The sequence below is a fragment of the Natator depressus genome, chromosome 5 (assembly GCF_965152275.1).
Source record: "Natator depressus isolate rNatDep1 chromosome 5, rNatDep2.hap1, whole genome shotgun sequence".
Classification (NCBI taxonomy): domain Eukaryota; kingdom Metazoa; phylum Chordata; order Testudines; family Cheloniidae; genus Natator; species Natator depressus.
In genome coordinates this window covers 42,283,049-42,304,214 of record NC_134238.1, presented here as the reverse complement: position 1 = coordinate 42,304,214, position 21,166 = coordinate 42,283,049, and the positions used below count along the sequence as shown (strand labels likewise).

The 21,166-nt window shown below is 40.5% G+C and overlaps 1 protein-coding gene across 9 annotated transcripts in view; it reads right to left on the bottom strand.

Moving 5' to 3' along the window:
• Positions 1-21,166, bottom strand: part of MAST4 (microtubule associated serine/threonine kinase family member 4) — a 442,775-nt gene that overhangs the window by 23,995 nt on the left and 397,614 nt on the right. For all 9 annotated transcript variants that reach the window (XM_074952648.1, XM_074952649.1, XM_074952650.1 and 6 more), the window contains 5 exons: positions 13,033-13,241; positions 7,362-7,500; positions 6,053-6,185; positions 5,126-5,291; positions 330-431 (listed from right to left, as the gene is read on the bottom strand). In XM_074952648.1, the coding sequence (XP_074808749.1) occupies positions 330-431; positions 5,126-5,291; positions 6,053-6,185; positions 7,362-7,500; positions 13,033-13,241 (749 nt within the window). The remainder of the gene's footprint in view (positions 1-329; positions 432-5,125; positions 5,292-6,052; positions 6,186-7,361; positions 7,501-13,032; positions 13,242-21,166) is intronic.

The following is a 21,166-nucleotide window of genomic DNA, read 5'->3' as shown; positions in this document are numbered from 1 at the left end:
TTCCAAGCACTAAATAGATTGCCTTCATGAGAAGTTTATCTTTTATTTATTGAAACAAGATAAGAGGAAAGGAGAACAATTGTATAAGATAAGAACTGTATAAGGTGACAACTGCACTAATATATGTCCCCCTACAGTATTACTGCTCTGAATCAGCAAAAGAGAAACCAAACCAGCAAAACACACTCGTGCCCTAATGAGTTGGCATCATGTTGTACGCATGCACAGATGTTTCCTGGGCAAAACAATAAAGCAAACAAAAGCCTCGACATGTTCAACATAGATGCTATTTCTAGCACATGAGCAAAATTTAAATCCTGTCCCCTAACCTGTTCCCAGTCTCTCCAGGGGGTTTTGTCTGAGCAGTAGAGTAATCAGATCCTGGGTATCTGGAGGTGGGGCTTCATCCTTTTCAGGCCAGTTGATCTCATCTAGTATGAAAGAAAGATGTTCGTGAATTTATTTTAGTCCCGTTCCAGTACCATTAAGGATGCTGGGTATCCGCTGGTCAGCTTAGTCAAAATGAAACAGACCTTTCCTACACAGCATATTAGTCAAGTTGTTTTTTGTTACGTGTTCATTGCTTTCGAACATAACGCAATCTGCACCTATTCTTCAAAACTCAGTTATTTAATCATCATTCGTATTATTTGCAACAAAATGTGATTTAAACAGATCTTAATAACAAGAGGCAGAAGTGATTATTGTGTTTACAAAATATTTGTGCTTAGCACTGCTATGCTGTTCTTCCCTTGAAAGATGGTTATGGTTTAAATTCTAGTTCTGTTCCTTGGTCACTGCTGCGAAAATGGACACATCTGGTCTGATCCTGTAATCATTGCTCACATCTGTAATCCTTACTCATGCTAGTCATTTCACTGAAGTCATCACTCACATGAGTGAAGGCTGTATGACTGGCCCTTATGGTTTGGAGCACAGGTGCCGGCTTCTAATTTTCCCCAGGGGTGCTCAACCCCTGATCAGCCCCAGTCCCCACCGAAATCCACCCCTTCCCCCAAATCCTACCCTGCCTCTTCCCACCCCAGCCCCACCCCTTTCTGCCCCTTCCCCTGAGCACTCCCCATCCCTGCTACTCTCCCTCCCTCCCAGCGCTTCCTGCATGCTGCGGAACAGCTGGGGGATGTGTGGGGGGGTTGATCAGCAGGGACTGCCGGTGGGCAGGAGTGGCGGGGAGGAAGGGGAGCTTGGCTGTTGGTGGGTGCTAATTTTTTTTCATGGGTGCTCCAGCCATGGAGTCAGCGCCTAAGGTTTAGAGAGAGACAAGCCAATGTGGTAGTTTTTTCCTACATCTCTTCTACTTAAGAGAAAAAAGCCATCAACATACTTCAGTTAACCCTGACTATTGCTAAAGTCTTCTGTACTTCATGACAAGATGGACTTAATTTCTGTGGCAAGGCTCCTGGATTCTGCAGCACCCTGGTCACAGCAGACTGGAAATTCTGCCCAACCTTCCTTTAAATTAAAACATGGGAATTGGCAATGACTTCAACATAAAAATGAACACCAAAACCATAAGGAGGAAGGATGGTCCAGTGGTTAGCACATTAGCCTAGGATATGGGAAACCTGGGTTCAAGGGGCCTGCTCTGCCATAGGCTTCCTGTGTGACCTTAGGCAAGTCACTTAGCTTCTCTGTAAAATGAGGAAACAGTACTTCCCTAACTCACAGGGGCACTGTGAGGATAAGCATATTTAAGACTCTGAGGTGCTCATATACAATGGCGATAATTTTCGTATTAAATTCAATTTATTTTTTTGCTGATTTTCCATAGGTTTTCCATGTCAGATTTATTTTAATCTACATATAGACTCATTGTACAAGCTGTCAGAGAGAGGCTAGAGATGTTGGCAGCTGGATGGGGACAACTGGGACTTTAGGTACTAGGGGGAGACATGGGTGGTAGTTTGGGATTTTGCATTAAGCACAATAGAAAAGTGGATTTTTCTATTAAAATGACGAGCAATTAAATAATTAGCAAAGACGACATTTAAATTACCATGTTTAGATTGCAGAAGTATATAAGATATCGAGAGGATGGGGTACGAGGAGTTATTGCTATTGTTTCAGGCTTTCTGGAGACTCATGCAGAAAATACTACATAGGTTAACGTTTGGTTCATGTTCTTAAGGGATTTTCCCCACATCCATATGGACTAAAAGACTTTTTTTTTTTTTTAAATGAATGCTTAGCTAGAGATTTTGCTTCTACTGTAATTGGCATTAACTGACTGTCAATTTTCTGGAGCTAAGACTTTGGTAACCTGACATGCCAAAACATTTGTTTCAGGACACAGCCAAGGGTAAACCACAAATGACCCTGGAGTGTCTAGCTCACCAGTTACAAAGATCTTAACTAACTCAAATTAATTAATAATCAATTTACACAAGTTACAACAGGAGCAAAAACTATTCAAAATATACTCAGAGAGAGGTTCCGAACTGTGGGGCACACCCTAAGGTCCTGAGGATCTGATGGGCCATGCTCAGGAGGGTGCTCTATCCAGCAGGAGTAGCGGACAGTGCTCTTTGCCGGAGGTCTCAGCTGCCAGGACCAGGCTTCCTGCCTGTCTCACTTCCCATTCCTGCAGTTATGCTCCTCTGATGGGGATGCTGGCAGGAATTCTGCAAGCGAGGAGCAGAAGGCTGCACCCCAGAAATACTGACCGCCCCCCTGCTGAACAGAGGCCCTACCGGACTCCACCCTCTCACTGCAGTCCCAGAGCCCCATTCATTTCCCCTGCCGGACAGGGCTGTGGCCGTGCTGAATGGCTGGGGTCAAGAGGGAGCTCTGCCTGGCAGGGAGCCAGTGAGGTGCAGCCTTCGACTCCCCTTCTGAGCTCGGCCCTTCAGAGCTACCCCATTCAGTTGCTGCATGGGAGGCAGGCGAGACTGCCCAACTGTGCAGAGAGCAGAAGGCTTCCTCAGCTTCCACATGATGAGTACACTTTGCCTCTCCCGTGGGTACCAGCCATCCCTCCCCCAGGGGTACAGGTGGCATACACAGCGCATGAATCTCTGAAGCGGAGAGCTTGACAAAAAATGTTTGGGAAGCTCTGCTCTAGGGATATGTCTATACAGCAGCCAAGAGGTTTGATTCCCAGTGCAGGCAGACATACACATGCTAGCTCTGAGTGTGCTAAAAACAGCAGTATGGCTGGCAGCGGTGTAGGCAGTGACTCAGACTAGCTGAGCGAGAACTGTCCCGCCCAACCGCCCTGTATGTACTCAAGCGGCTAAGCCCAAGCCACCAGTGTCACACTGCTATTTTTAGCTGCTAGCCTGAAGAGAGTTAGCGTGAATGTCCGTCTGTGTGGGCACTACACCTCTCAGCTGGTGTGCAGACATACACTTAGGGTGAGCCTGTGGCACCACGGATGGCAGTTTTCCCATTAACTCCAGTGGGGTCAGAACGTCATCCATGAAGCCTGGAGGACAAAACTGTGGCAAGGGTTAGAGTCTACAGCCAGTTCCATGGCTGTGCAATACATGTGGACCTGGCTATTTTCACTGCATAAAGGAGTTATCTTGAATCATTTGGCAATAAGAATGACTTCAATAAAATAATTACAATTAAACAGAAAGGAAAAATCTGACAAAGGTAAAAAAAAAAAGTCAAAATCTGAATCTAAAATAAAATAAAATGAAAAAAAAAAGGGGGCTGAGTTTACAAATACTTCCATGAATCACCCATATAAGGTCATTTGGAGTGGTCAGACACAGAAAGTTACTCACAAGCTTATGTATCGATTGGATCAGGGCCTCAGATTTAAAATGTGGCCATTTAATTTACAAAAAGAAAGAATATAACATGGACTATAAAGTTCCAAAATACATTTTTTAAATTGTTATAAATAATAAAATATTTCTCCTTCCCCCCAAAATCTAAGAGAGCAGCCTAACGATATATATTTTGTGTGTGTGTGCGCGCGCGCACATGCGCAAATGCAATAAAAACCATGAGCTATTTCCATGTTTGTTTGCCTGCAGCTTCTACTGCAGTTTAAAACTGATTTGGATAAAATAAAACATGAATATGCATTTCAGCCGTAAGGCATCGAGAACAAAGCCAGCATTTGCTGCTTGTGTTAATTAAACAGTTGATTCCCCTTGCCACTCAGGCCTTGGTGTATCACATCAGAAAACAGCATGGTTATAAATCCATAAACAGCTAGGATATTGTATAAAGAGGTCATATACTGCAGGCAATTCACAAATCCACTTCATTAAAGATTACAAACATGCCCGGCTTGCAAAGTTAGAGATGGAGAACAGTGATATAACAGAACACCTCCTTACATACTAAATGGGATTTTTTTCTCTTTTTTAGCTAGTGGACCTTTTATGTATACTGTAAAATGGACTGGGAGACATTCAGTAACAGAGATGTCATTCTGATAAACTTTTGGCATAAAACGGAGGCCATCTACATCTATGCATTTGGGAAATTTATGGAAACAGCAGGTAGGATAGTGAGAGATTCTGTTTAATTATCATTTAGTTTTGCCACAAGCTGCATGACAATACTTAGGGTCAGCTTGCAGGTTAAGATCTAAAAGGTTATTGAATTTTAAATGAAAGAAGAACAGCTGTTACAGAAATAACATTACACTATAACAACCACCAATGAAATCATTAACAATCTGTGAATGAATTCGTTTCCCTCTCTTTTTCATTATTTATTATTTGGGAGACATTTGTTTTAGGGTTTTATTACATTTTTGTTAATTTCTTCATTGTGCCATTAGGCATGTTTCCATTTCTGCAAATGCAGTCCACATTAACCTTTCCTTCTCCGGCACAATTCCAATTATTTGACTGTCCAACTGTTAATAGTTATTTTCTCTTTAAACAGTGTACTTACAAATATGACCTATCATGTTATTCTGAACTCATTACTGAAGTATAATACAAGTTCAGTTTTTAGTTCAAATTTCACCCGTCATTTTGATGGCTGGTACTGTGGGAACATGAGTGATTTCATTTTTTAATTTTTTGGCACAACTAGTTGAAAAATGCTAGCTTTTTAGTAAATTCTTAAATATCTTTTTCATTAAGTGATTGGTTTCAGCAGGTTAAGAAATTCAGTTTTTCATGGTGATATTTACCACTGATAACTTGTCCAAATAGCTCTTCTGGTGTATCGCCAAAGAATGGCACACACCCAACAAGAAATTCATAAAGGATAATTCCCATGGCCCACCAGTCCACTGGCTTGCCATAACCCTGCCTCAATATCACTTCTGGTGCTATATATTCAGGTGTGCCACAGACCTAAAAATGAGAAAAAGAAAATGTTTAAACAAGCAAAGTTTAATAACCCTAGTTATTGTGCTTAAATTTTCCCAATAATTCTCATGATGTAGCAAAATCTTACAAAAAACATGGAGAATTTTAAACTTTCTTTTCGGCATGTTTTACACTGTTCAGCTTGCAACACAGTTAATATTTTTAGAAGAATGACCTACATTAAGTGGTTGTATTGTATGCGAAAAATGCATTTTGTGAAAAATACAGTTTTAAAAGATTGTTTTTTACACACAAGAGTCAATTAAAACAATGGTTTTATTTAATCTAAACATATCTTCATTTTTACATGAAAGTTGTAATGGTTTTACCTTAAGTAACTTTTACAGTGAACAGATTGTGGGCAAATGGTAATGAGGCATGCTTAAAGGGAAATGGGCCATAGCTAGGATTTTAGCACCCTTGATTGTACAATGCATCATGAGTTCTGCAAATACTCTGCTGAGACTCCTGAATTCCCTATAAAAACAGTTTTCCATTTGTCTCTCTCATGATCTCACTTGCACACAATTAGATCGTTCATCTTACTAATAGACCATAATGCGGGGGTAGGGGGGAAGGGGAGCATGGAACAATCTGCAGTGCACCAGTAAAGGTAACTCTGACACATACATCTGAAATACCAATGCAGAAATAATAATGGCTTATATAATATTATGGCATATCCCATTGGTAAATGTGGCTTTATTTAATCTCTCAGTGTAGAAATGAAAAAAAGCATCTCTTACCTGCTTGTCAAGGAACTCTCTAGCATCCTTCTCAATGTGACCCTCATAAAGATTTGTAGTCATGCTCATTAGCCCCACCTTAGAAAGCCCAAAATCTGTAAGCTTTATATGTCCCATGGATGTTACCAATAAACTGCAGGTCAGAATGACACTCAATTACTATAACATAAACTGAAATTGTACTAGTTTGTTTATTATAGTCACAGGATAATGCTTTAACAGCACTACACAACTGTCTAAAAAAACTATTTAGGAAACTACTGGGCTAGACACAGAGGCATCCTGGAAGTTACCAAATGCATGATACATATGTTGTTGTTACTGAATTTAAACAAACCATAATCTATATCTGCTTGAACACCTAATAGTTAAAGGATCTTAAAAGGATCCACATAAAGGCTACAAAAAATATGGCACAGCGTAGTTAGCACAAGAAGAAATGGCAAGCATTCTGGAAGACGTACAAATAGATTGTAACTTTAAAAGGAAAAACAAAGAGGAGTCCGGTGGCACCTTAAAGACTAACAGATTTATTTAGTCTTTAATGTGCCGTCGGACTCCTCGTTGTTTTTGTGGATATAGACTAACAGGGCTACCCCTCTGATACTTTAAAAGGAAAAAGGCATTAGTTTTTTCTACCTCTAATTAACTGTGCCATTCATTTAAATAGGGGAGAAGACGGGGAAAAAAAGGAAATTGATGGATATTAAGTTGGCAGACAACAGATATCCAGTACCAGGTGGGTATTTTGACTCAGACTCATTTGGGATTCAAATGTGTTTTGAAACAAGTGACAATGAAAACTAGTGGAAGATATGTCAGGTTCTGTCTTTATTTCAGCAACCTGCTGTAATGCAGTTTACATTTATAGAAGACATGAAGTATTGTAACCCCAAATACTGCAGAAATGTGATAGAGGGGAAAGATTTCCCATTTAACACTGACCTTATAAGAATTTGTATGTACAATTTTTTTTTCATATTCAGCATTAAATAGGGTACAAAGTATATGTAGAGAGAGCTTGCTCTTATTGGCCAGACTTTATTATCCTTCAATTCAGCCTCAAGAAAAAAAAAATGTATTTCTCTCATGCTAGTCTCGTTGCCTAAAGGATTGTAAAAATCAACACATCACCTATAATTATGGCTAAACCACCCAACTCATATTATGAATCTATTATCTGAGAATTCTGAATGCATGGGATAATATTCATAACCAAACATCCATTTCCTGCAGAGCAAAATTACACCTTTCATATCTGACTAATTTTCAGACAAAGTTCTTTTGTGGTTATATTCTATACACTTACTTGTCTGGCTTCAAATCCCTGTGCACAATTCCATAATTATGCAGATATTCCAAGGCTAGCACAGTCTCAGCAAAATACATCCTTGCCATATCCACAGGTAAAGGACCCATATTCTTCATTAAAGTAGCACAATCTCCACCTGAAAATATAATAAAATGGTCTAGCAGGTATCATATTTTGAGGTGCACAGACATAACTAAAAGAAAAGGAGGACTTGTGGCACCTTAGAGACTAACAAATTTATTTGAGCATAAGCTTTCGTGAGCTACAGCTCACTTCATCGGATGCATCTAAGCCATGCTCCATATGCAGGCATACGTGGACCTCCATATATTTACCAGTTGTACAACGGGGATTCTGAATGTTCGCTATTTGAATACTGTCTTTTAGGTTTATTTTGCAAAATATTTTCATACAAGCAATTTTTTTTAAGAGGGAGAGGAAGGAGAAACTGGTGCCGAAACAGCATAAGAACATAAGAATGGCCATACTGGGTCAGACCAAAGGTCCATCCAGCCCAGTATCCTGTCTACCGACAGTAGCCAATGCCAGGTGCCCCAGCAGGAGTGAACCTAACAGGGAATGATCAAGTGATGTCTCTCCTGCCATCCGTCTCCACCCTCTGACAAACAGAGGCTAGGGACATTCCTTACCCATCCTGGGTAATAGCCATTAATGGACTTAATCTCCATGAATTTATCTAGTTCTCTTTTAAACCCTGTTATAGTCCTCCTCAGGCAATGAGTTCCACAGGTTGACTGTGCACTGAGTGAAGAAGAACTTCCTTTTATTTGTTTTAAACCTGCTACCCATTAATTTCATTTGGTGGCCCCTAGTTCTTATATTATGGGAACAAGTAAATAACTTTTCCTTATTCACTTTCTCCACACCACTCATGCTTTTATATACCTCTATCATATCCTCCCTTAGTCTCCTCTTTTCCAAGCTGAAAAGTCCTAGCCTCTTTAATCTCTCCTCATATGGGACCCGTTCCAAACCCCAGTCATTTTAATTGCCCTTTTCTGAACCTTTCCTAATGCCAGTATATCTTTTTTGGGATGAGGGGACCACATCTGTACGCAGTATTCAAGATGTGGGGGTACCATGGATTTATATAAGGGCAATAAGATATTCTCTGTCTTATTCTCTATCCCTTTTTTAATGATTCCTAACATCCTGTTTGCTTTTTTGACTGCCGCTGCACACTGCGTGGACGTCTTCAGAGAACTATCCACGATGTCTCCAAGATCTTTCTCCTGATTAGTTGTCTCTAAATTAGCCCCCATCATATTGTATGTATAGTTGGGGTACTTTTTTCCAAAGTGCATTACTTTACATTTATCCAAATTTAATTTCATTTGCCATTTTGTTGCCCAATCACTTAGTTTTGTGAGATCTTTTTGAAGTTCTTCACAGTCTGCTTTGGTCTTAACTATCTTGAGCAGTTTAGTTATCATCTGCAAACTTTGCCACCTCACTGTTTACCCCTTTCTCCAGATCATTTATGAATAAGTTGAAGACGATTGGTCCTAGGACTGACCCTTGGGGAACACCACTAGTTACCCTTCTCCATTCTGAAAATTTACCATTTACTCCTACCCTTTGTTCCCTGTCTTTTAACCAGTTCTCAATCCATGAAAGGATCTTTCTTCTTATCCCATGACAACTTAATTTACGTAAGAGCCTAAGTACACTATGTCCACTGGATCCCCCTTGTCCACGTTTGTTGACCCCCCTCAAAGAACTCTAATAGATTAGTAAGACATGATCTTCCTTTACAGAAACCATGTTGACTTTTGCGCAACAATTTATGTTTTTCGATGTGGCTGACAATTTTATTCTTTACTATTGTTTCAACTAATTTGCCCGGTACTGACGTTAGACTTACCGGTCTGTAATTGCCAGGATCACCTCTAGAGCCCTTCTTAAATATTGGCATTACATTAGCTATCTTCCAGTCATTGGGTTCAGTAGCTGATTTATAGGACAAGTTACAAACCATAGCTAATAGTTCCTCACTTTCACATTTGAGTTCTTTCAGAACTCTTGGGGTGAATGCCATCTGGTCCCGGTGACTTGTTACTGTTAAGTTTCTCAACTAATTCCAAAACCTCCTCTCGTGACACTTCAATCTGTGACAATTCCTCAGATTTGTCACCTACAAAAGATGGCTCAGGTTTGGGAATCTCCCTAACATCCTCAGCCATGAAGACTGAAGCAAAGATTCATTTAGTTTCTCTGTGATGACTTTATCGTTTTTAAGTGCTCTTTTTGTATCTCGATTGTCCAGGGGTCCCACTGGTTGTTTAGCAGGCTTCCTGCTTCTGATGTACTTAAAAAACATTTTGTTATTACCTTTTGAGTTTTTGGCTAGCTGTTCTTCAAACTCCTTTTTGGCTTTTCTTATTACATTTTTACATTTAATTTGGCAGTGTTTATGCTCCTTTCTATTTACCTCACTAGGATTTGACTTCCACTTTTTAAAAGATGCCTTTTACCTCTCACTGCTTCTTTTACATGGTTGTTAAGCACGGTGGCTCTTTTTTAGTTCTTTTACTGTGTTTTTTAATTTGGGATATACATTTAAGTTGAGCCTCTATTATGGTGTCTTTGAAAAGTGTCCATGCAGCTTGCAGGGATTTCACTCTCGTCACTGTACCTTTTAATTTCTGTTTAACTAACCTCATTTTTGCATAGTTCCCCTTTCTGAAATTAAATGCCACAGTGTTGGGCTGTTGAGGTGTTCTTCCCACCACAGGAATGTTAATTATTATTATATTATGGTCACTATTTCCAAGCGGTCCTGTTATAGTTACCTCTTGGACCAGATCCTGTGCTCCACTCAGGAGTAGATCGAGAGTTGCCTCTCCCCTTGTGGGTTCCTGTACCAGCTGCTCCAAGAAGCAGTCATTTAAAGTATCGAGAAATTTTGTCTCTGCATTTCGTCCTGGGGTGACATGTACCCAGTCAATATGGGGATAATTGAAATCCCCCACTATTATTGAGTTTTTAATTTTGATAGGCTCTCTAATCTCCCTTAGCATTTAATCATCACGATCATGTCCTAGTCAGGTGGTCGATAATAGATCCCTACTGTTATATTCTTATTAGAGCATAAAATTACTATCCATAGAGATTCTATGGAACATGTGGATTCATTTAATATTTTTATTTCATTTGCTTCTACATTTTATTTCACATATAGTGCCACTCCCCAAACCGCACAACCTGTTCTGTCCTTCCGATATATTTTGTACTCCGGAATGATTGTGTCCCATTGATTGTCCACACTCCACCAGGTTTCTGTGATGCCTATTATATCCATATCCTCCTTTAACATGAGGCACTCTAGTTTACCCATCTTATTATTTAGACTTCTAGCATTTGTGTACAAGCACTTTAAAAACTTGTCACTGTTTATTTGTCTGCCCTTTTCTGATGTGTCAGATTCTTTATGTGACTGTTTCTCGTCCGATCTAGCCCATACTTTATCCTCTTCCATCCTCTCCTCCTGACTAAAACCTAGAGAATCTCTATCAATAGACTCTCCTCTAAGAGAAGTCTCTGTCTGATCCACATGCGCCTCTGCAGCAATCGGCTTTCCCCCATCTCTTAGTTTAAAAACTCTGCATCCTTTTTAATGTTAAGTGCCAGCAGTCTGGATCCACTTTGCTTTAGATGGAGCCCATCCTTCCTGTATAGGCTCCCCCATCCCAAAAGTTTCCCCAGTTCCTAATAAATCTAACCCCCTCCTCTCTACACCATCGTCTCATCCACGCATTGAGACTCTGAAGCTCTGCCTGCCTACCTGGCCCTGTGCGTGGAACTGGAAGCATTTCTGAGAATGCCACCACAGAGGCCCTGGATTTCAGTCTCTTTCCTAGCAGCCTAAATTTGGCCTCCAGGACGTCTCTCCTACCCTTCCCTATGTCATTGGTACCTACGTGTACCACGACCACCGGCTCCTCCCCAACACTACACATAAGTCTATCTAGATGCCTCGAGAGATCCGCAACCTTTGCACCAGGCAGGCAAGTCACCATGCAGTTCTCCCGGTCATCACAAACCCAGCTATCTATGTTTCTAATGATCCAATCTCCCATTACCAACACCTGCCTTTTCTTAGTGACTGGAGTTCCCTCCCCCGGAGAGGTAACGTCAGTGCGAGAGGATACCCCATAATCATCTGGAAGGAGGATCCCAACTATGGGAAGGTTTCCCTCTGTTCCCGTTGACTGCTCTCCTTCTCTGGGCCTTTCATCCTCCTTAACAGTGCAGGGGCTGTCTGACCGGAGGTGGGAAAAATCTACAGTATCCCAGAAAGCCTCATCAACATACCTCTCTGCCTCCTTTAGCTCCTCCAGTTCCACCACCCTGGCCTCCAAAGTGCATACACCGTCTCTGAGGGCCAGGAGCTCCTTGCACCGAATGCACACAAACGAGCTTTGCAAACAGGGACCGCTAGCAGGGAGTTTCGAGAGGGGGTTTGGAAGGGGAGTGGAAAGGGGGCGAGGTACACTTGCCAGTCTTTAAAACCTTTAAACTAAACTATAATCAAAACTTCTTGATTTAAACAAAAACCCTATCATTAACCTAGGTAGCTGTAGGGAAAATACAGGCAAAAGCCTAGCAGCAGAGTGGGGGCTATCCTGTTTATTGCACTCAGTGTAGCATGTATGACTACCTGCCCTGTGGCCGAGTGGTGTACGTGTGCATTTGGTGCAAGGATAAAGATATCCTAGACCCTGAATGAGATTCAGGTGTTTTCAAAAAGAATTTTTTATTTTTTTTACTAAATTTTGATTCACTACCTTAAATATCATCATTAAGACTTAGGCTTGGCCTACACTACTATGTTCGCCTACACTGCTATGTCACTCAAAGGTGTGAAAAATCCGCGTAGTTCTGACCTAACCCCCAGCATAGACAGCGCTGGGTCAACAAGAGGGCTTCTCCTGGGAACATAGCTTCTGCCTTTCAGGAAGGTGAAGTACCTACACCGACAGGAGAAACTCTCTACTATCTACCTACCTAAGATATTTATATGGACCCATGAACATAGAATCTGCATGCCTCTTACTCTTTAATGTATTTATTCACAATACCCCTGTAAGGTAGAGAAGTATTGTTATACTCATTTTACAGATGGGGAATTGACACCCAGAAAGACCAACCAAGATCACACAGGATCTTTCTCTCTTTCACGACCCAGGCTAACAGTCTAACCACTGGACCTTCTTTCTCCCAATGTCAGGGTCCCCTTGAAGGTGTCTCTTTGGTGTTTCAAGCTTATTACTGTAAATTGTTTTCAGATACACTATCATTTTCACAGTGGTGAAAATTTCAAAAGCAGAAGATAACTTCTTAACTTTATTTTCACATGAATTTCCAGTGTTACAGGACACTTATGATTATAAATTATAACAAACTCATTCATTGAGCATTACTTCTCTTTAGAGCTGCAAGACAAGCAGTTTACAGGCAATCACCAAAAGATAATGATTGGGAATGAAGCCATCTCATTGGTGGATTTAGATCCTACGTGTACATAGCTACTGTACAGAGAACAGACAGGCGAGCTTTTGTAATGTAAATACAGTGTGGGTTGATTTTCCTTTTTTGATGCTAAAATACACTGTTCTTCCCACTGTAAAGAGAACAAATACTTTACCTTCCACATACTCCATGACCATACATAAATGGCGTCTAGTTTCAAAGGAGCAGTACATGCTGACGACAAATGGATTTTCTGCAAATGTCAGGATATCACGCTCAACAAAGGCCTGCTGAATCTGGTTTCGGAGGATGAGATTCTGTTTGTTAATTTTCTTCATGGCAAATCTCTGTCTGGTTTCTTTATGTCGCACAAAATAAACGGCACTGAAACAGCCCAAACAACAGGAGAAAAAGGGATTGGTGATGAGATTTATTTATATTTATATATAGTACAAAACAAAGATGTCAGTGACTAGTCTTTCAAATCTGAGCTCCCGAATACTGTTTTGTTTCATGACCAAGATGCAGCCTCAATTGAGGCATCAACCTCACACAATTAAAAAACCTAAATAAAGCCTGCAAATGCTCTCAGCTCAAATGGATTCTGGGCATTTCCACCTGCAAAGGATTTATAGAGAAAAAACAGCTATGGCCAACATTATAAATCATTCTGACAAGTGCCTATTCTGCAAGTGTGTGTCATAATTATGATTCAGCCTCCATTTCAGGTAATTTTCAAATAAGTCATGGACTTCTCATGAGGTTTCATATGTGAAATGCCTGGAAGGGCAAAAGCTGCTCAGTGGGGTGGCTCTTGCTTTGCCAGTTGCCAAGTGCCTCATCTGTTACCATCACCCTGTCCCTGACATCACCATTTACCACTACCAAGGGCAGATCAGCAGTGGCTGATTCCATCAAAATGGATCACTGTGTTAGCTTCCCTATTAATGTGGGATTAAGTCTTGCCCTAGATATGTAGAAATTCCATTGGGACCACACTGACTGGGCTTCCTGTCATCTGGGTTGGGATTTGGGGGTGAAAGCAAAGCAGAGTGAAAGCAAAGCAGCATCTGAGCAGCCCTGGTTGCTTCCAGGATTTGGTGAAAGAGATCACTCATTCCATGACCCCTGCACTGGAGCGTGGACACAGGATGTAAATTACTACATTTCCTAAAAATCCCTGGAGGCAAATCCTGAAAAATCTTTACATTGCATTACCTCTATTTTGTAATATTTATTGCTTAGGGCATTTTTAGTATGTAATTATCATAGCAGTTTGGGTGTGTGGAAAGGAAAGGATGAGACAGAGAAAGCAAAGAAAAAGAGAGAAGTCGATTATGTCATTTCTTATTCAATTTGTGCCCCCCAGAGACCCACTTATATCTCCATATAATTATTTAAATAAAAAAGGCAGCTCAGAATTTACTTTTTGTCTCACTATTTTTGATAAAGAGTACTCTAGCCCCACACTAGAGAAATTTATAAACCCTTCTGAACAGCCAAAGTTGTTTTTCATTTCTTTTGTGGTGTGATATTCCTGGTGAGTGTTTTCTCTGATTGAAAAGGTTGTCATTAATCTTTTCCATTGTCTCTGAAAGTACAGTTCCCAACCAAGGGTAGGGCAGCTGAAAGACATTACATCATAATGTTTAGGTAGAAATCACCTTGGGCAGTGAGTCAAGTGAGTCAAGCCCCACCCTTTGTGCCTTTTACAAAGACCTGCTCCTGTTTCATGCCCCTCCCAAGGTGGAATAAAAAACTGAGTTAGTTACGCAACTCCACAGATCAGTTCTCCTCCCTGTTGGCTTCTTACTTTTCTTCCTCCATCTCTTCCCACCCCTCCCTGAAATGGATTTTCCTCTCTGCCCCCACCCTCCCTTTCACTTAGTTTCTAACACCCTTCTTTTCCCATTGGCTCTCTTTCTGTCCTCCCTCTCCCTTCTCTTTGTCCCCATTTCCTGTCAAGCTCAGCCTCTGTCTACCAATTTTGTCCCTTTGTCCTCCTCTCTTTTTCCTATTTCAACCCTCTTATTCTTGTTACCTTCCTGACATCTTACGCGTGGGAAAGTGACCCCTTCACCTGCCTGAAACCTTGATCTTCCAAGGAATTCTTATGTCAATACACAGTCTCATTGAACTCTGCAGGACACTGTGCAGGAACTCCCTTTTCAGGATTGGGGCCAATGAAGCACTGCTGATGGACTCCAAAAGCTGCCCTTCAGCCAGGCCTGGCAAGATGAGCTCTTAAGGATGCAGTAATAGGTATTAATTGGAGGCTATTAAAATTGAGCCTTAATAAAAATGCTTCCTTCTGCACAATCTATGGAGCTGTGCAGCTAGTAATTTAAAGTTAAAGACAACATCACAGGAACTAGTAAGATCAAATGTATCTGACCTGCCAAACAAATTATCATCATGATTAATATCAGAGCCTTTATCTAATTAATGTTACACTTCCTTATGCCACCACCTCAGCCTTTAATGTCACAGGTAGGCACCCATATACGCTTCCATGTAAACAGGGCTCAGCAGTCCACATTTCTTCAGAAAATATTTGTCAACTTCAAGCAGTATCAGACTCAACAGGGAGCGGGAGCAGGAGACAGCACAATTATATAAACACATGCATGCAGCGTTTTACATTCCCATGTGTCTGACAAAGAATACACACTCATGACACCATTCACTATTCAATTCCGGGGGATCTCACACTGCCATATTCACTCAAGCAATCAGCAACTGAGTATTCTGAGTTTCATGCTGGTGCCACAGGAGGACAACTCAACTTGCAGCATTTTTTGACTCCTTGTCCTTTTGTTTGTATTTGCATCTGAAGCAATGCCCTGTGTCAATATGGATGGAGACATGGGTAAACACAGGTTTTTGAAAATGTCTAGTGGAATTCTCTCTCCATATTTGTGCTTGCTGAAATGAAGAAAGTGGCTCCAGATACATTCATATTGTAGATTTCCTTTCTTCCTCTGAATTCATGGTAGTTATGCTACTTTTCTCTCCCCACAACCTGTCAATATCCTGAGCATACCTGAAACAACTCTATAACACAGTTATTGAAGTCAAAGCGCCGAATCCTGAAGTGCCCTCAACTCCCACTGAGTTAAAAGTTGGTAGTTAAATGTGCTGAATGGTCACTGAAATGGCTGTTGAATAGCAAGACTCTCCAGAGTAGAAGAGTTAAATAAAAAGGTACAAAAGTTGTTGCAGTTTCAAAAAATGGGGGAAAATTTAATAATGTGAATTGCCATCTATACACATCACCAGGAAAGCAGGTACTTGTCTTTTAGGCCAGCTGCTTTCCAAGTCTTTGTATATGTTGCACTCCGAATGGAAGGGAAGGCTAGGAGGAATATACAGTCACAGAGACACTTGACTGAGAAGCTGAACTTATCACAACTTCATTGCAATAAGACTGAAAAAAATTACAGAAACTTCTCCTGCTGCATCTTAACATTCCTAGGCAGGCCTCTTTTCTGTACCATGCTCTTTTGTACTCTGATCTGCCCCGAACCCACGGAATTGGGCTTCTATGACTGTACCATAGCTTACCAAATAAAGGGTGAAGTCCCACATTATACTGAAGGGCCCAGTCATCTTCCCACATCCTCTACACCCCCGCATCTCACTCCCTCTTTTTTCTTCCCAGGTCTGATTTTCCTGCCTTTCTCCCTTTCCTTACTTTTAATAATGACACAGCGGTGCTGCTTGATAGGAGCCACAATGAACAGCTCACCCTACTGGTCCAGTTTACAACTATAGCTTGATTTTAGAGATTTCTTCTAGGATTGGAGGGTAACTATAAGCCATATAAATTAATTAATAGTAGCAAAAATATGGTCTCATTATTTCATGACATCAGCGGAGATGTTATTGCTATAGATGGGAAAACCTGGAGCATACTACAGATTATTCCTCAACTGTTCAATGAGACACATTTCAAAGTCACGATTTCTACCTTCCTTGAATGCAAGTGGTAGCTTATTTCTATCTTGGATAGATGTTTCTGATCAACAGGCTATTACTTGAAATGTACAGCACTGCAGCTGAAACAATATTGTCCCCCCATGTATTGGATGAAGCATCAAAGTGCAAAATGAACAGCTGATCAAACTTGGGATACGTCATCACACAGGAGGGGATTGATGAAGAGGAAGCAGATAACAAAATAGGCCTTCAGCCTCTTAGTGGATATCTGTCCAGCTGACTTTGATAAGACAATTGGCTCTCTCTTCCAGCTCTTTCCTTGTTTTTTATTATTTTTAGCAGGTCCCAAGAGTTTAGTAACATGAGAACAGCCCCTAATTAACCCACGATAGCATCCCAGAAAATCCCTTCGCTTTTATAATTCATGGACTATTTTTGTCTTCTTTTGCTTCCAATTTTGCATGCTGACCATATTTAAAGGGTCAGCCCAATGCACTTCACTTGATATTAATCTTCCCAGCTATCAGATTTCTTTTAGAGAGACTATATTTACAGGTTTTAATTTTACTTCACAGCTAAACAATTGCTTTAGCACTTTTCCATATGTTGGTCAAAACCCTTGCTATAGACCATGATAACATGTAAAATGGGATGCATATTTAATCCCAAAGGCCCATCAAACACTCCTCTGTATAACATTGGAAAGCTGCCAGTGCAATAGTCAACCCTGAACGGAATACAAGCTCACTCAGAGTCCACATGGTGTTACAAGAGATTCTGGGCATCCTCACTCATAAACCCCTGGTGATAAGCTTTATTTGCAACAAGTCAGCAAGCGATTCATTTCTACCACAAGTAAACTATTATTTCTAGCACTCTGGAAGCTCTGGCCCATTACTTACCAGGACTTTTACCTGGCCGCATTCACTGCTTGCAAACCAAAATTTTCCTTGGTGCCCAGACACTCAGTAAGTGGGCACAATCGCACAGAGTAAATACTTTTTCATCCAGACTACATTTAGGAGACTCATTGGGGCACCTGTTTCTTACATTGCACTTGTTTTTACGTCATTTAAGCAGCATTCAACTAGAATTTTGTCTCAATCAGATGGACAATCCAGAGTTCCTGGTTCTGAATGGCATTATTCTAATCCTCTAGTTTCTGGAACTGTGGGTTTGGGTTTTTTACCTTCCTTTCTATCTACTTTCTTGGCATGGCTGCTGGAGTTTGCTTCCATGGTCTGTCTCACTGTGATGATCAGCATTTATATTTAGTGACAAAGTTTTGCACTGGTATCCTATATTTTATTGATCTTACATTTAATCACAATAAACAAAGTTTACTCCTCCAAAAAAGTCTCATCACTGGCATACGGATCTTTCGAATATTGCCTCTTTCAGCTCTAATATTAATTACTTCAATAATCCTGTCATTATTGCCTGAAAACATTGGCTCTGATTTGGCTGGGCTAGATGCAGAGGATAATACACTCCTACAGACAAAGGAGGTTTAAAAATAAAATTTCAAAAGGTTTACCTAATCAAATGCAGATGTTAATTGTGGAAGACTTTTCCTGCACAAGGTAGCCTCAAAATCTGCCACAGGAGAAAGAGCATTTGGGTTTGTCTTAAATAACTACAGCGCTTCAGTCCTGGTTTAAAGCCCTTATTACAACTTCCACAATTGCATTAGAGCCATTTTGTAACCTGGGGTAGATTTGGTGCTTGAGGCTAAAGAAGCTGCATTAGTCTCTTTGACCCGGTTCCCTAATCAATCAAAGAACCCTGGACTCCTTAGGGAATAATCAGATACCTTGCTATATTTGCAGTTTAAAAGAGACAGTGTCTATCTCTCAAGTGCTAGCGGCTTTATTTTCAAGTAGTTTCCTGAGAAGAGATTTGTGAATTCTGCATCACCCTAGAATTGAGGCTTTGTTGTCTATGATGTAGGGAAAACATCCAGGCAACTGTGATTTATGGTTTGTCAATGTAATATGCATACAGGTGATAGTGAAATATCCCTACTTCTGATCTTAAATTATCTTCCAGCTAGCTGATGCCCAAACACTAAGTGATCAACTACCCATCTCATAAAACCCAATAATTTTGCTTTCCTCCTGCTACTAGTTGCAGTTGTTTGACTACTTCATGTAGATTTTCGTTCTGAAGCTGAAAAAAGCATCTCTCAATATCTAAGGGCAGGTCTACACTACCATTTAAGTTGATCTAACTTACGTCACTCAGGGGTGTGAAAAAGACACCCCATCAAGCAACGCAAGTTACAACAACCTAAGCACTGTCCACACTGACGCTATATCGGCAGGAGACGCTCTCTCGCTGACATAGCTTCTGCCTCTCTCAGAGGTGGAGTAATTATGCCGATGGGATAAAGCTTTCCCTTCGGCATAGAGCATCTTCACCAGATGCACTACAGCAGCACAGCTGCGCCAATGTAGCACTTCTAGTGTAGACCTGCCCTAAGAGTATCTCCTCCCACTTTTAATACTGTTTGTAAAAGTCCATGTAAAACAATGATACTACTGCCCAGCTTTTTTATAAAATGAATAATCTCAGTGAAAGTTCCACTTTGTTGCATTCCGAATAAAAAAAGAGGGCTGGGAGTAATTGAAACACTCACTTGAGAAATTATTTTCCAGCACTTTGTAACACACCCTACAGTCAGCAGTGATTGAAAATGGGACTTTCAGCATCAAAAGCATCTGCCTCTACTACTTGAGCTAACTCCGTAGCTGGTAGCTTTAGAAGGATCTTATTCTCCTCTATGTACCATCCACTGGAGAGAAGCAAGACACTTATCCAGGGTGTTACTCCCCTTATTATGGGACATGCATCTGAAGGGCACAAGAGTTCAAATTCCCAGATAGGCCACCATGCACAGGCCCTCAATGGGGACTGAACCTAGGGCCTTCAACATCAAAAATACGAGCATCTACCATTTGATTGACAGAAATTATTGGATTAGCTAGTAGCAGTATTAGGCCTTTTTACTCTAAATGGATCAGATGCTAATGGGGAACGAGACACACTAGGCCAGTATGTCGTATGTACCCAACCCAAATATTCAATTCACCACCCCTTTTTCAATTGATGTAATTGGCACCAGATCATTGCGTAAAGCAGGCACTATTATGCAAAACTAAAGCAACTGCCTAACAAATCCAAATGGGGAGTTCACACGCCCAATAAAACTAACTGTAAGATGTAATTGATTGAGCTTGTTTATGCAGCCATGCTGACGGCAGCTGCAGCAGGTGGACCAAAGAGTTCCTATATGTTACCATTTGAAATTTTAAAATTTGGAGAAAATCTGCTTGAACAGTAATAAAAATTAAAAATTTGGGGAGCATTAAAGGAATACCTTTTGGCTGGTGAGAGAGTCTAAGACAGACAGCTTGTGAAACCATTAATGATCTGGCCTGCATCCTACATGTTTACTGATTCACAGCTTGTTTAACTTCTTGTATATTCCCAACCATTCCCAAAAGCCCGATGTACCTCATTACTATACAGTCATTTAATTACACTACAAATGAGTTTATTCAACCAATTACAAAGCAGAATACTGCTAAGATATTTACTCAAACTTTCAAAAAAAAAACCAATGGTTCAAATTTAAACTCATGAAGTTTAACATATCTGACAAATCTCTGAAACAACGTGCCAAGACCAACAATTACGCTGTCAAATTGTCAAAGCCTTTCACTTCACTGTGAAGGCAGGAACATCCATTGCAAAACCAATCAAACAAAGACACTGCACTCGGTAACATTTTCTTCTCATTTGGTTCAGGAAGAATCCTTTCACTACATCCTTGAAAGAAATGAAATATTACAACAACATAATCAAGTATTAGCAAGCCACATCACAAAATACACCTAGTGACATATTCCTGAGAATAAATCAGTGAAGCACAGGCAGAATTCACACACATTTAGATTACTTCAGAGAGTTAACGAAGTGGAAAAACACTGGAAGAGAAAAAAAACCCGTGTAGCATAACAATAACTTTAATTTCAGCTGTTTATACTTGTAAATAAACTGTAATAAATTCCTATGAAGAAGTTTATTGCTTTGTATCAACAGATGCAACAGACATTATTGCTTAATTATATTCCATTTCTTAGACAGGATAAGAGGAATTCAGGGTACTAATGATATGTTACCCTTTAAACATACTGATAATAAATGTACAGTAAATCAACCAATCACATGCTGCCAACTCAATTAAACACACTAAATGCCTGAAAAATGTCAGTGCAAATTAATCTACCTCCTACCTTGTAAAGCGGAGTGGAAATCTAACCAGAAAGGTGCTTATCAGTTCCTCTTCCAAGACATGAATGCTTTAC